At 39.6% G+C, this 15,781-nt stretch overlaps 1 protein-coding gene across 10 annotated transcripts in view; it reads left to right on the forward strand.

The window, feature by feature from the left end:
- CTNND2 (catenin delta 2) overlaps nt 1-15,781 on the forward strand; it is a 683,266-nt gene that overhangs the window by 574,040 nt on the left and 93,445 nt on the right. For all 10 annotated transcript variants that reach the window (XM_074576184.1, XM_074576187.1, XM_074576188.1 and 7 more), the window contains 2 exons: nt 6,540-6,657; nt 10,648-10,833. In XM_074576184.1, the coding sequence (XP_074432285.1) occupies nt 6,540-6,657; nt 10,648-10,833 (304 nt within the window). The remainder of the gene's footprint in view (nt 1-6,539; nt 6,658-10,647; nt 10,834-15,781) is intronic.

A 15,781-nucleotide genomic window follows, 5' to 3' on the forward strand; every position in this document is an offset into this window, starting at 1 on the left:
GATTTTCTTTGTACCATAATTTAAAACATTTCCTGAATACACTATACATAATTCTGTGCACAGTATATAAATAGAAGTTGCACTTCAAATGAAAAACACATAGCAAAAGGCAGGGGGAGAGTTAGAAATATTTTTTGTTTCTTTCAGATGAGGGTATCGTTCATTATACCATGAGCCCTTACCAAAAATACTTTATGCCATAAAATTTTGTTTATTTTGTTTTAGGGAGACAATTTCTTTTAAGGTGTTTATGGCAGTTTGTGTTCTTTTTCCATCACATATCAAAACATATCAAAATAGCCAAACATTATGTTAGAAGTCAATTGCTTCACAGATCCCACAGAGCGTTCATTAAAAAGAGTGCATTTAGCCTAAGGATTGGACACGCAGAAGCACAGCAGTAAAAACTACCTGTTGAGTGCTTGACTTGGTAGGCTAATTGCTCTGATGTTTTGAAAATGAAAGGTATGGCTGAATAATCAAAGCTAAATCACATTGTCATAGCATTTGATAGAAAGGTTAATAACCAAGACTGTATCCACGTTAGACTGTCGGATGTTCGTCTAATTGCAAAGTATGCTTTTAAAGTGAAATGAATACCTAAGAGATAAAGATCTGGGGCCAAATTCCTTGTTGATATAAATTGGTCTTGCTTCTTTAATTACAGTTGAGCTATTCTAATTAATAGGAGAGAATTTGCCCCAAAACCTGTGTTATTATTAACCCACATGCAGGATCAATAAATTATTACCACTCTGAAGGCCAACTTGTAGGTAAAGAAGTCTATAACTGGTACTAAGAACATTTAGCAAGAAGAAATCTTGCTAATACTGTTCAAATCAGGCAAAATTGCAGGGGGGATCTGTGGCAGTGACTGAAAAATATTTTCATTTATTATTACTTCCGAACAATAAGCTGATTTTGTAGTCACTATGAGCATAACTCTTAGAAACTTGTAATAATGAAGATGAACCCTCTTGTGTTTTCTTATTTTCTGACTCACTGCTTATTTTAAATGTGTATGTTGTCTGAGAAATAGCTACTCTTATCTGCTAGTTTAGTTCTCAGCAGTAAGGGATGATTCAAAAAGGTCTTGGTGTACAAATAATGATAAAAAAAATTAGAATATGTCTGAAAGTTACAGTAGTAACCGTAACTACTACAGCTAATCCATTTATAGTATGTCCAAAGGCTGCACTGAAAATGTGAAGATAAGCCAATGTGACTCAAGGTCTACTCCATTATAAAGAGCCTGTAAAATTGTGCGGTTGTCAAGGGACTGGTGATGACTGAGCACACTTGCCGGATACGTGCATGCTGTTGGTTGCCTCTTTTTGCTGGAAGTGTTCCTGTGTTAGACCCTTGCAGCAAAGAGCCTGAATGCTCCTAGAAACAGCTGGAAGTACACAGAAAAAGTAATAGCTTTTACATGATCACCTGCTATGTTGCAGACCAGCTCAAGAGAATCGTCACCGCTCACTGCAGACTGCAGCGGGACTGGGGATGCCAGCTTGACACCGAGACAAGGCTCTGTCCCTGAAGGAGAATGCTTAGTCAATCAGACAGAAATAAAAATAAGCAGCATATAGGAGAGCACAGATACAGGAGGCCACTGTCAAGGATTTTTAAAAAAAAAATTTAATGTATATGTGTGTTTTAAAGATGAGTATTTAGTTGCAGCTTGGTTATTCAGTATTTTCCCGAGGGTTTTTCCCTTGCTAGCTATCCTCAGGGAAACATAAACATGGTTCCTACATCAATGAAGTTTCTTGAATTCTTGGTCTGTATAAACTTTTCCCCCTTTCTGTGAAAAATCTCTTTTTGGTGATAATTATAGCAAGTAGGAGGATGAAAAAGATTGAGGCTGTTATGATTAGTCCATCTTATACAAAATTTTTTGAAATAATAATCTGAAGTTTCTGTACCGAAGATAACTTTTGAGTTCCACCTGGTTTAGGATATTCCCCTTCCCATGTCTTTCCTTTCTTATATCACATCAGTCCATAGCAAAAATGTCACATATACTAGATACTAAACATGCTTCCTCTTTTTATCGTGGAGCCTTAAGGAGGACCCATCTCGATTTCATCTTTGCTAAATAGTCGTAATTGGTTGTCAACAATTATCCTCCATGACTGCAGTGAGCTCTGGAGTCTGCAGACGTGTAGCTGATACAGGAAAGGTCAAAGTACTTGATGTGACCTGAGCATGCTCAAGGAGGGCAGGTGCTTCTGTGGATACTTTAATTCTGTCTTTGAGATTTGTAGAACTGCCACTGGGAGTAATGTCAACAGCTTGCTAAATCGTCCCATAGTCAGAGGAGTTGTGTCGCAGCACACTGGCTTTCTGGATGACCTTCCCATAGAACTCCGTGTCCCTCCCCTGGACAAGGCAGCTGGAACTTAGTTACCTTAGTCATAAGGACATTGCTCAAAGCCTCTCACAGTTTGTATGAGTGTATGGAAAATTACTCTATAGAAGAAACACATTAGTTGGTACCACCCATCTTCCCCCACCTCAAATCCCACCAATTATATATAATAATCTAAGTGCCAGAGTTGACAGGAATCAGGTATGTGTTGCACAGTGCGTTCCATTATACCCCACAATTCATATCCATAGAGCATTGGATTGACACCCCTTAGGTATGTTTGGAGGGTCATGCCTGCTGTTAGTTATCAGGTGGTGACATGACAGCTGTGACACATCTTCCCATAAAACTGAAGCTGGATTATTGCGGTTCTCTTTCCATTCCTAGATTATTAGCAAAATCAGTCTTATATTTGTTCAGAAAACGGCACTGTGATGAGACATGTGTTTGAGCTCTTCTTCTGACTGTCTGTTCTTGGTATTCCTCTCCTGAGAAGCAGCTCTTTATGATAACTGGTTTTTGGAGGTCTGAATGGGACCTGCTGACTAAACTGAGAGTTATTCTTCAGCACTCGGTATTCTTGGTATTCCTGTGTGACTAGATTCCATTCCAAAATAATGTTACTGGTTTATGGAGGCCTGAAAGACTCCTTATCCTGTTAGATTCAAAATGTCACTTCACATACACCCTGTGAGCAGAGCTTCTACAAAGTATCAAAGTTCAGAAGGGAATGAAGGTTTTCCTGGGCTGCTGTTACCATGGAGAAGTACTGTTTTCCTGAAAACCTGTGAATTGTATCTCCGCATCTTTTTAAAAAGAAACAGAAAATGTGGTTTCACCTGTTTGGAGACCAACGCTGGAGAAATATGTGCTTGCTTACTGGGGTGTTTTGCTGACAGTAGATACTACTAATGCTCCGGTTTAAGGTTTGCACAGTGACCTGTAAATTCACAAATGACAAATCGTGTCTTACTCCCTGTCACACTGACACCCACAGCATGTTTGAGTTAACAATGAGAAATAAGAAAATTAAGATGGCAGTGTGTTTTCTTTGACAGTTCAAGTAATCTGTAACTTGCTTCTCTTTCGTAGAACTACATAGCCTGAACGTGGTGGTATTAGAGACCTTCTGTGAAAGATCTCAGTTAACAATGATTCCTTCAATAGAGGTGAAATGGGAATAGTTAGATAACGGGGTGTGTTTCTTTTTAAATGCTCAAATTATTATTTCTGCCAAAATGTTGATGCAAGGTTTGGATTTCTCTTCTTTTTTAAGCTATTTCCCACGTCAATAAATATGCCAAATATGGGGAGGGCTGTTGTAGCTGAGTCAGTGGAGAAACTAGACAGAGACTTTTAAAAGGAAAGGAAAAGCAGTCATGGGAATTCAGTATATTCACCTATTAATTACAGAAGCAACTGGAGCATAATGGGGAAGGGTGATAAACAGAAGAACTGAACTCGACAGCTCCTCCACACAGGGCAAAGAAACGCATTGTCTGCGCAAGATGGGCCCCTAGTGTGTCTGTATTATGTGGTATAAAGGCTTCATGTTCTTTGTTTGGCAGGAAATGAAAGAGGCAGACAGCTCCCAGCTCAGGGACTATAAGGTTGTCTGCATTGCTGTCTTGGTGAGGAGGAGTTTCTGGTGAACTTGGAGAGGAGCTGAGAGGCTGCCAGTCTCTGCAGGCTCTGGAGAGTCAAGGTGACGTGCATTTGGCCGTGCTGGAGAGGAGGAGAAATCACCTCAATGAAAAGATCAGGGAGAATGTATCTCTGTTTCTACCCATGTCTAAGTCTGTATATTTTGAAAGCTTGCACTTACTTTATGTAACTGCAGAAAATGAAGAAGCCTGGACACATTATGTTAGTACAGACTGTTACATCTTCTTCTGTTTAAAAGGAAGTAGTATTTCAGCTTTTTTTTTTTTTGATGGTGGTGCAAGGAAAGGTGGTGTGCTGAGAACACTTCCTCAGCATCCTCCTATTGTAATTTGTGTGATTATTCTTTTAGGGCTGGATATAACTCTCTCTCTCTCTTTATTTATCTTCCGGGAGGGTGGGAGAGTAGAATTTCAGGTAAAAGTCCACCAGTCCCCCTTGTCCTCATTGCCCACACCCAATGCACGTTTCAGATCCATGATTCTGCTTTTCCTATGTGTGCTGCCCTTCAGGAATTTCAGATGGAGCTGTTGCCTTTAATAAGGGGACAGTCTACTCAAAATCCACTTTAGGCAAAGTCCTCAGCCCTGCAAATATAAGGCACAGGAACAGTTTTGGGAAGATCATGCTCTGTAATTTTACCTTCTGATTTCTGTCACCCAAAGTGAAATCAAAAGGTTTCCATCACTTCAGAGAGAGAGACAGTGGAAGACTTTTTCCAGTTGATGCTCTTCAGACCCCAGTTCCTGGATGACAGAAGAGCGTTTCCCCATGAACTGGAGGAAACCCCCTCATCTGCTGCTCTTGTAGCAGCAGAGAGAGCGGGGAAGAGGTATATAGTTCAGGGACCAGAAGAAGAAGACGACAACACAAAACTTGCAAGCCATTATGAAGGGGACACTTCTGACGTGTGATGCGGGCTGAACTGGGGAGTCTCATCAAGGAGAATGGAAAGCATGAATTTGTGTGCTGGGGAGATAAAGGAATTCATTCTAGTGCTTCATTTGTTGGACTGGCTGCAGAGGTGAAGGGAACAGTATTGAATTAATTGGGGCAGCTTATGTGGGGGAGAGCAGAACTGATTAGGACTGTGTGGGGATGCAAGTACAGATGGAAAGTCATGTGTGTTTAGGGAGCAGAATCAATTAGGAACCTGCTTTGGAGGGGCTAGGGGATTGTCCAGTTCTAAGATTATTTGATTAGGAAAACTTGGTGCTTTGTGGTAACAGAATTGCTTCTTTTCAGATGATAGGGAAGCAGAACAGGATGAAGTAGGTAGAGCAAAGAAAGAATTGAAAAGAAACTATCTTTATGTCCTCCCACCTTCCTCCGTCTAAAATTCATTTCCCCCTCCCCCAGAGTCTCATCCTTTTTAGTTCTTTAATGCAAAGGCAATTGAAAATAGTAGAAGAGGAAGAAAATGCCTTGCCTTCTTCCCAAATCAAAGGGCCAATGGCCTCCCTTCCATTTCCACACACTGGCATTAAGAACGTAGGGCTGGTGTGCTCTTCTCTGTTCTTCCTTCATGTAAACTTTAGTAGTGGGGAGAGAGGAGCTACAGAGGAGGCACCTCAGCAGAGGGTTGTCTTCCTCTACCGAAGGAGACTATGTGAAAAGTTTTACCCCATTCCTGAGATTGCTAATTCACCCATTTCCAAATCCACACTGCTGTGCAAATTTGAATGCAGTTTCTTTCAGGGAGGCGTGATGTTAGCAAATATAGATTCCATTTGTATATGCTCATTCATACATATTTGTTTTGTTATATATCAATATTTTGAACTTTATGACACATTATGTTATGCAGTAAATTTTGTTTTAATTGTGTTTTTATAAAGGCGTTCAGAAAGCCCTCTGGCCGTGTCTGAGGAACACAATTACTGTAATAAGCTGAGGTTTTGAATTTCGCAGTGTAAAACAACTTGTGAGCAACTATGCAAAGAGAAGAATGAGGCATTAATGTTCTCTGAAAATGAGAGGGAAAAGGAAACACTCATGTAAAATGAGAAGCAAGCAATACCAGGTGTTTTATGTTATGCTTTGATACTATTTTTCTCTCAGGTTAAGAGCCCTAGCTACTGGGCTCTTCAAATCCTAGGAGACTTCTTTGGCAAAAGCTCTAGACTTTTCAAAGCTTGATTTATATGTACATATGCACATTTTTAAAATGCTTTCTCACAAATGCAAAACCTACTTTTGAAAAAAAAAAAAAAAGAAAGAAAAATGATCAGCCCTTCTCCAAATTTTAGTAGGCAGTGAGTCTCCCAGCTCCGGTGGGCGCATGCTGCTTGGCCTCTCAGCCCTTTCTTGTGGAGGACCTGATGACTTCCATTTGTTCCCCTCCGTGTTACATTTCCTGAGCTCATTCACAGCTGTCTTCATTATTCACAGCTCTGAACTGATGAAAGGAGAAAAAAAACCCGAGCGTGGTTATCTGTGTGTTAATTGTGAGAGCGTTTCGGGAGGGGAGCCGTGGAGGTGGTGACCCTTTGCCGTTGCCTTGCAGGAATGTCAGCTCTGCTGGAGAGGAGGCCCGCCGAAGAATGAGGGAGTGTGACGGCCTGACGGACGCATTGCTGTACGTGATCCAGTCTGCTCTGGGGAGCAGTGAAATTGATAGTAAGGTTTGTCATCTTTGTCTTTTGAGGAGCAAGAAATCCAGGTATTCAGGGCACATCAGAACTATAAAGTGACAGGTTTGGGTTTGGTTTTTTTTTAAACGGATTGTCAGGAATGCCTTAGCAAAGCCTAATTTAGCCCTTTTTTTTTTTTCTTTCCCTTCTGTTGAGCTGTGTATTTTTGTGTGCTAAGTGTTGGATTTGTGTCTACCTGTGTCACATGCACAGGTAAGTGCATCACACTCTCACTTGAATTATTAAGGGAGAAAACATGATAGTGGTTTAAGAAGAGCAAATATGTCATATTCCATGTAAACTTCCTTACACTGCTCTGCCAGGTTTGCCTTAAAATTAATTTTCAGTACTCTGCATGAGACAAAACTAATAACAGTGAGGTAGGCTTACAAGGCAAACAAATAAAAAAAATTTGTGCAATTAATAGGCAGTTTTGCAGTAATACCAATATTATTTCCTCTTTGAAGAGGATCAATGAATGCATTCAATAACAACTGTTTTAAGATGTATTTTTATGTCAACTTTATTTCTCTGAAGTACTAGGATATGAACATGCTTCTCCAAAGGTGAAAGGCACTGCCTAATTAAAAAGACTTCAACATTTACAAATTGAAGATTTGTAATACATTAAAGTATTCCAGAGAAGGAGAGAAAAGCTAGTTTCAAATACCTTTTGCTTTCAGTATACGGTGCTAAATTAATTACAGTTGCTGCCTTAGGGCAACCTTGGTCCATTTGCAAACCCCTAAGAAGGAGAGATGCCTTTAGCATAGCAAAAATTTTGAAGTCCACTGGGTTTGTATTTCTAAATGATCCTTCACAGATAGTTATCCATGCATTTCTGTAGCTTTATAGATTGCAGAGGGGTAATCTCCACAACTTTGTGGTCATTAGCCTGAACCAAACAGGTAAAATTTGCTTATGAATTCAGGGGAGGGAGGTTGGAATTCTGAGAGGTTTGTAGCATGTGGTGCTGGCAATGGTTTTGTTTTTTGAAAGGAGAAAAAAACACCCGAAAGTACCCAAAAAACCCCACAACCCACTACTCTATAATCATTTTGCCATTAATAAGAGTTTAACAGAGTGAGGATGGGAGGATGCCACCCGCAAGGTGGGCACCGCACTTGCAGCAGGTTTCAGAGCAAACTGGGCTGCGTCTCCCACCTCCCGCAGCGCAGCCCCCCAGCACGGGGCCTTCTTCAGCTTCATCACCTTCGGAACAGCTGGCCCCGGGACTGATTCAAAGCTCCCTGATTCGGCTTGCCTAACAGAAAGGAGAAGTTAGAGAGGCTTCACTGGAGCAGAGCGGGAGGTGGATGGAGGAGGAGGAGGAAGTCAGTTTATGCCCCGTCTCACAGCTCAGCTGCTGCTCTTCCACCAGTTTCTTTGTAGGTGACCCAACTGACTTCAAGATTGTTTTACTCTTAAAAAGGCTAAATAAGGAGCGCAGTAAGCTTCCCGTTTTGCCTCTTGCTGTTTAGTAGACTATTCTGTTTATACTCTCAATTGTAGCTGGTATGACTTGCAAAAACTGCAGGCTAAGTCATATATGGAGGAAAAAATGAAGAAACGAGAGAAAAATTATTCCGCCTGCCTTAGTAGTTCGAACCTCCTGTCTAACAGGTTTTTAACCGTATGATGTGAAGCAGTTGTGCAGCTAAATACAGAAGACCATAGTGTAGCCTCTTACCTTGCATCTTTTTCCCAAAGTAGAATGTAATTTTAATTAAATTAAATATCAAAATAACTGACTGTAAATCACTTTTTAATCTAGTTTCAAAAATGGTGCTATTAGCACAAAAAAAAATTTAACTTTATTTTACAGTTAATAAATGCTGTTTTCCAAATGCCGTGACAGTTGCCCTATTAGATAATTTTGTAATACTGTTAGTGACCAAAAACTGAAATACTGAAAAATGGATCCCTGTTCTTGCAGGCTCTGAAAGAGGATGGGGGACTTGCAAGCACATGCGGATTTGTTGTTAAAGTTATTCCTCATGTTGGTGAAGTTAAGAGTGCATAAATCTTAGCAGCATTGCGAGCTTCTTAGCAGCAGTTTCGTATAAATGTGTAATAAGAAAAAGCTACGGTAATTCAAGTTAAAGTATTAAAAATGAGTGACTTGGACAGCATTACCTGACAAAGTTACGCTTCATAATTTTAATTTGATCTATTAAAATAGAAAGACTCCTGAACTATATTTAGTCCCCTTACAGTGAAACTGAGAAATATCTGTAGGAATAATGAATACAAGGACCGTTGAAGGTTCAAAGCTACAAGTCAAGGAGGAGTGAAGTTTGTCCAACTGGATGACCAGAACCAGCTTCTTTGGCTTGTAGCGTTCACCTCAGTGAAGAAGGTGTTGGTTGTGTTTGAGCCTTGGAATTTTGCTTATAAGTTTTTAGTTTGAGGTAACGTTGTTCTTGCAGTGGACTCAGTTTATTTGTTTTCAACGTAATGAGAATTTTAAGTGTGAAAACCATTATTTGTAAAAAGGAGAATTAAAATTTAGAACCGTAATCGACAAACACAAAGCTTCAACTTCAGTGCGCTATGGCTGCGCAGAAGTAAGATTAGCAAGACTGAATAAAATTCACTTATGGAAATCTTAAAGAAAAGCAGAAGAGGCAGCAAACTTTTTTTTTTTTTAAAATGTATGGTCACTGTGAAGGCTGCAAAGCTTTCAGGTATGAAAGGTGCGCTAAGAACACGTTCTACACACACATAGGTACATATATTTCTACGTGTGTTTATGGATTTGGCTGGAGATTTCAAATTAGTCCAAGTGTAATGTGAAATTTCATTTATGTTTAAAATAAATAAATAAATAAATATTCCTGTCTAGGTGAGTCTGAGTTCAATATCATCTCCGGAACTTAATGTCATCGCAAAAATTGTGTTCCAAGTGCATACCTGGCATAAGCTCATGCAGTATATGAAAGTAAATGAATCCCCATCTGTTGGCCTCGCTGGTGAATATGGCAGAGCAAGACAGAGATGAAAGCCTCCCACTCATTCCGTTCTGGGTTAATGGAGCAGCAGAGCTGGATGTAGTGACTGGTTTTTTGTATCTCCATGGAGCACTAGGAACAGTTGAAATAAATACAGATAGATACAGACTGGCTTTATTAACCATGCTTTCCCTGCCTCCAGAAAATTAAGCCAATACCCTTCTTATTAGGGATAGTCAAACCAAATTGAACTAACTCCTTGAGTAGCCTTCAAGTAAGTCTAAGCTGAGCATCTTTTAGACCTGCAGAAGTTCTGTTGGATTATCAGTGATTTTTCCTCCACTTGGGTCTCACTCCATTTCTGGATTCCTGCCAGAAAGCATAAACTTTTAAGGGCACAAATGGATGAAAGGGAAACACGGCTCCTAAGGTATCTGCAGCCTGGGTAGAAGCAGTGAAAGCAGCAAGACTCTCGGATTTCTAGTCTTACTTCTGGGACTTGGGGAGCATCATCTGTTCGTGCTACACGTACTTGTGAAATGGGACTCGGATCCCAATTTTCTGATAATTTACATAGAATTGATGCCAGAAAAAGGTTATTTCTGGTTGTAAGAACAAACAAAACCAGACCCACAACCTACTGCCATTTTGTGTTTGTAGCATTTTCTATTCACTGAGGTGGGAGTTTGCTGTCATTCTGTGTGTGTTCAGGTTCTCTTGATCGCTTTTTACCTTGGCTTCTGTTTCACAGAGGGCTCCAGCGTGAAATTTAGAATGACAATAAAAAAACTTACAAAAAAATATTGTCCAGACTACTGATTTCTTTCCATGAAAATTTCTAAATCTCTTAAGCTGTGGTTACCTGGGGAGCACTCAGAAATGAGCAGATAAGAATTTTGCTGGGAAAATGTTTGTGTAAAGTCCAATGAGTTTTCCTCTGCTTTGTATACAGAGTGAGCAAGGGAAGGATTTTAACTGTTTTCTTGTTTTGTTTTCTGTTGTGGTGTTTTTTGTGTGTCACACTTTTCAGACCGTTGAAAACTGTGTGTGCATTTTGAGGAACCTCTCATACAGGCTAGCTGCAGAAACATCTCAGGGACAGCAGATGGGAACAGATGAACTTGATGGATTACTCTGTGGTGATGCCAATGGAAAAGACGCAGAGAGTTCAGGGTGCTGGGGGAAGAAGAAGAAGAAAAAGAAATCACAAGATCAGGTAATGAAAGATACTTGCAGCTGTGTTGCAAGTAGATGAAGTGCCCATCATTTAAAACATAAATAATTAATGTACTGTATTAGAAATTAAGTGCATGATGCATAATATATAAAACTGTTGCCTTTGTTAATTAGCTGGGAGCTTAAAGCAGGGCATGGCTCTGGAGTAACGAAAGGAAATGCGTTTGCTTGAGAAAGTCGCACATTATGTGGTGGCACCTGGAAACTGTTGTCACAGGTACACTGTGAAAGCCATAAATACTGCAAACTGCTCGGTCGATAGAAGGAAGTCGTTTATAATGAAAAGTGTAAGTCTTAACATTCAGTTGTAATCTGCATAAATTTTTCACTGTACTTCCACGCAGCCACATGTGTATAGAGAGGCCTTGATGCAAGCAAACATCAGGCTTATATTTGTGTACTTATTTGCTTCAAAGTTAGTCTTGTATTCTGCCACTATATGTTGAGAGAAAACCGTACAGGCCTGAATCAAGCAATATCAGTGAATGCTTAAAAAAGCATGCATGTTTTGATATATTTAATGTCATTACCAGGCAAAGATTGAGAAGTACAGTCTTGATAGTTTCCTCAAGTTATTTGAGGTGCTGCGGGTTTTTATTGTAGGTGGGTTGTCTTTGAAAGTGTATTTATCTCCTTGTTTTCCCATTAACAACTTAAAATGTGGGGAGTGCTGACAATGATATTACAGAGAAAGACACGGTTGTAGCAGTACACACACTAAATAGCAATGAGAATAACTACTGATTTAGGAACTTTTTCAAATGACCTTTGCTGGCAGCAGGTAGTTCTCCATCTCTTCCAACTTAGTCTTTTCCATTGCCATTTATTTCTGTTTCAGATTGCTGAAAGGAAATATTCATTTGAGTAACCAATTAGATGCACAAGGTATTTGAATAAACGATGTAAACCAGTATTGAAAATATTCCTGAGTACATAAATGCAAATTGTGTTAATGTGGAAAAGTTGTAGGAACATTAACAAGCTAAGATTCAGGTGCTGAAGAATGTAGCGCTCATGACGAGTAAGACTTTAATTTCACCTACTCTTCTAGTTAAACAGTGCAGTCATTGGATAACTTGAACTTATTATGGCCTTTTGTTGGGATTTCTATATTAGGCTACAGCGAGATAAAAAGCGCCAACGCAATCAAATTTTAACCCATAAAAAGTCATCGTCTCTGTTCCTGAATTAACAGTTTCCACATGCTACACTTGCAATTATTCAAAGTGCAGGAACAAAAATTGCACGTCTGGGTATGAATGGGTCATACTGCAACTCACTTTTCTCTTTTGGTGCTCTGTTTACCAACACACACGCATGCACACACACACAGAGTGTATATAAAGTCTTTTTCAACTCTTCCTTTTATATTCCTTCTGTGATTTCTGAATCTCAGGTTCATACTCTTAACTCTGTACCACTGACTGTTTCATTGTTCCAGTCAGACTCCTCTGTACTTCAAAGGTTTACTGTAAAAGATCTTTCTCCTCCTCCAGGCCAAAGAACTAATGTCTTTTGGCTGATTTTGGTGATTTCCTTTACAATCTACATGCTTCTGCCTGCTCTTAGATATCTTTTGTCTTTCTATGAGCATTCATTATCAGCATGCAGCACAGTGAAGGTCTCTTCAGATCTGCTTGTGTTTGTCTAGTGGAAGGGTGTAACATAATTTTTAAAATCCAAAGAAAAGTAAACCTATGCACATATTTTCAGGTTTATGTTCACTAGGCTTTTCTGTGGCAAGGAAATAAATTTACTCTTTCCATAATTAATCTTGTGGTGCAAAGAACCACTTTGCCTTACAAACATTAGAAGTATTTTTCTACCTATTTTTCTTCTTTCATCTCCTTTCCTTTAAATCTGGACAGCCTACCCTGTCTTGCCATGTACCAGTTCTCACCTGTGGCTGTTACTCAGTTCAGGGGAAGCCTTGTGAGCCTTGTAAGCCTTCTGTAGAGCGCGTTATTCTCACTCCATGATCCTTGGCTGTTGTCGACTGTACCAAACATTTTAAAATATGTTATCAAGATAAGTGGAATGCTACTAAAAACAAATGTGACTGAGTTCTATCAGCAAGATTACCATGCCAGAAACAGCTCTACCAAATGGAAAAGAAAAACAGAAGAATGTTTTTCATGTAACTGTGCCTTTATATTAACAGCATAGAGCTTGACCCCCAACTCAAAATGGGGTAAGGGTAAAGGTAACTTTTTTGTCCATTTATTTCAGAAAAATGAGCATACAGCTATATTCAGTTGGCTTTCTTTCTGGAAACCACACAGTCCAATTATGTAAAAAAAAAAGAAAAAGTTCTTTCTGCTTCTTCGGCTCCATCATTGTCTTGTGGTTTTTCAGGACTCCAGTACCTTCATTACTAATGAAAAGTAGGAAAACTGGAAACCCAGGTCATTTTCTGGACTGTGTCACAGTCAGGAATACTCCGTTTACTGTTTCGCTGTGTCAAGAAAAATCAGCATTCTTCGGTGTTTTGTTGGGGTTGTTTTCTTCTTCAACAACAGGATCATCTTGTGTTCCTCAGGTTAGTCAGAATTCACCCATCAAAACTAAGCTCAGCAACACTTTCTGCAGCTTGCAGGAGAACGTTTTCACGTGTCCTTTCACCATACATTGTCTCCCTATGTGCTGAACTGCTGCCCTGTGTATTACACGCGTACATATTCTTCTGCAATAATCTCATCGTTTTTCTGCAAGACTTTTAAATTTTTCCAGGTAACGCCTTTCATAATCTCTTTTCAATTGCAGTGCTTAAGCTGTTGCCTGCTGCTTGTCCTGTCCCTCAGAACAGATCTTGCGCTCTCCTCGGGATGCTATTTTTAGAATGCTTATTCCTTAAGTGCCTCAGCAGGGAAGCTTTTATCCTCTGAAATATCTTATGATATAGTTCTGAAGATCACGCTCATGATGGACAGTGTTTTACATGTAAATAACCAGGGCATACTTATGGAATCTTCATATGTAATGATTTACAACATCTGAAAGACGGAAAGTGCTGCACACCACCACGGATTTGGAACCTGTGAAAGAAAACTTCAAAGAAATGGAAGACAATAAAGATATAAAAGTAGTTGGTTACCCAGATGCCCTGTGAAGAGATGGCATTGAGCTTCAGGTTATTTTAATAGGTCATACATACTAGACTATACGAAGCTAGTTACCTATCGGAAAGGTTCTTCACAAATGTAAAAACAAATTTTTCTTTAGGCTCCTTAATATTGTCATTTACAGATACACAGAGTGGAGTTCAGCCCGGTATTAATACCTGAGTTGTTTACCTGCGCGACTCCTTTAATACTTGTTAGAGTTTTGTTTGTCCCATCAGGCAAAGCACAGGGCACAGACACATCTCTTAAGAGTTGTGACACCTCAGTACAGGGGACTAGTTTCCAGTTCTGCAGCCTGCTACATTTTATGTCCTCAGAAAATACGTGTAGGTATCATTCTTTTTAGGCGGTGCCATGGGGTTCTCGTATAATAAAATTGTCTGTTTCAGTCTTCCTCAGAAAATAAGATTCACGAAACAGGAAAATGTTCAGATTTAAATGAATGTAATTGTGAGATTTTCCTTTTACTTCCTCACTGGTTTTCTCTGTAAAGAAAATAGAAGTTAATTCCTTGATTTTATGATTTAGGAAACAATTACCACTGTTTCTCTAGGTTATATTTCAGTTGTAGTCGCACGTAAGTTTCTTGAAGAGAAGAACAGAACTGAGCAGTAATATCAAAAGTGCTTTTCTTTGAAAGGCCTTTCAAGAACAGATTGGAATATATTTTTCATTAATGACATCAATCATCTATACCAATGGCAACTTCTCCTCATCTTGAAATCAAATAAGAAATGTTGCTTTTAGAGCTAAGTCTAACGTCACCTTTCAAATTACTTTACTTGAAGAGTTCCATTAGGGTCATAGTTCTCCCTATCTCAGAACAAAGGTGGGTTTTGTTAAAAGAGCCCACAATCCTACCTCTGGCTCTCTGCCAGGGCTCAGACGGGTACCTGAGCTGTGTGCTTTGTCATGCAAAGTTTAATGCCCAAAGAAACCCAAACCTTCTAAAGATTTGCAATAAAAGCCAAGTATAGCATCGGTATTATCTACGGAAAAACAGAAAGCAAAGCTTCTATAAAGGCTTCAGGAAAGATAAGTGAGGCTCACCAGTCTTCATTTCTGTCTCAGATCCCAAGGACTGTAGTTCCTGCCATCGCTGCTGTTCATTATATTCTCCCTGCTGCTTACCTGTGACCAGCTGTTACTGACCCTTCCTCCCACAAAGCTCCCCAGCTGTAGAGGCCTTCATCTCCAACTAGAACATTATAGACATTGACCTCTTCTGCCTTGTATCCTGTCACTTTTCAGATGGAAATGGATTTTTCCACTGTGGAAAATTTTGTCGCTGTTGTTGCTGTTCTCACTGCTGCCAACAGGTTTATTCTTCGAGCTGTGTAAGAAGGATTAGGCCAAAAAGCAAGCGTCGTGGTTTCAGCTGGGATAGAGTTATATTTTTTTTTTGTAGTAGCTGCTGTATTTTGGATTTAGTATGAGAATAATGTTGATGACCCATATTGTTTTAGTAGTTACTAAGTGATGTTTTCACTCGTCAAGGACTTTTTCAGCTTCCCGTAGAAGCTGAGAGGGAGCATAGACGGAACAAGCTGGCCAAAGGAATATTCCGTACCACAGATGTCACGCTCAGCATATATATGGGGGTTGGCCAGGGGGTGGGAGTCCGTGATCACTGCTCAGGATGGGATGGGCAATGGGTCATCAGGTGTTGTTGTATCACTTTATTTTCTATATTCTTTTACCATTATTATTATTATTATTTTCCCCTTCTGTTACTGTTCTATTAAACTGTCTTTATCTCAACCCATGGGTGTTTTTTCCTCCCTCCGTTTCTCTCTCTTCTCCCTA

Source organism: Larus michahellis, chromosome 2, assembly GCF_964199755.1.
Source record: "Larus michahellis chromosome 2, bLarMic1.1, whole genome shotgun sequence".
NCBI lineage: Eukaryota > Metazoa > Chordata > Aves > Charadriiformes > Laridae > Larus > Larus michahellis.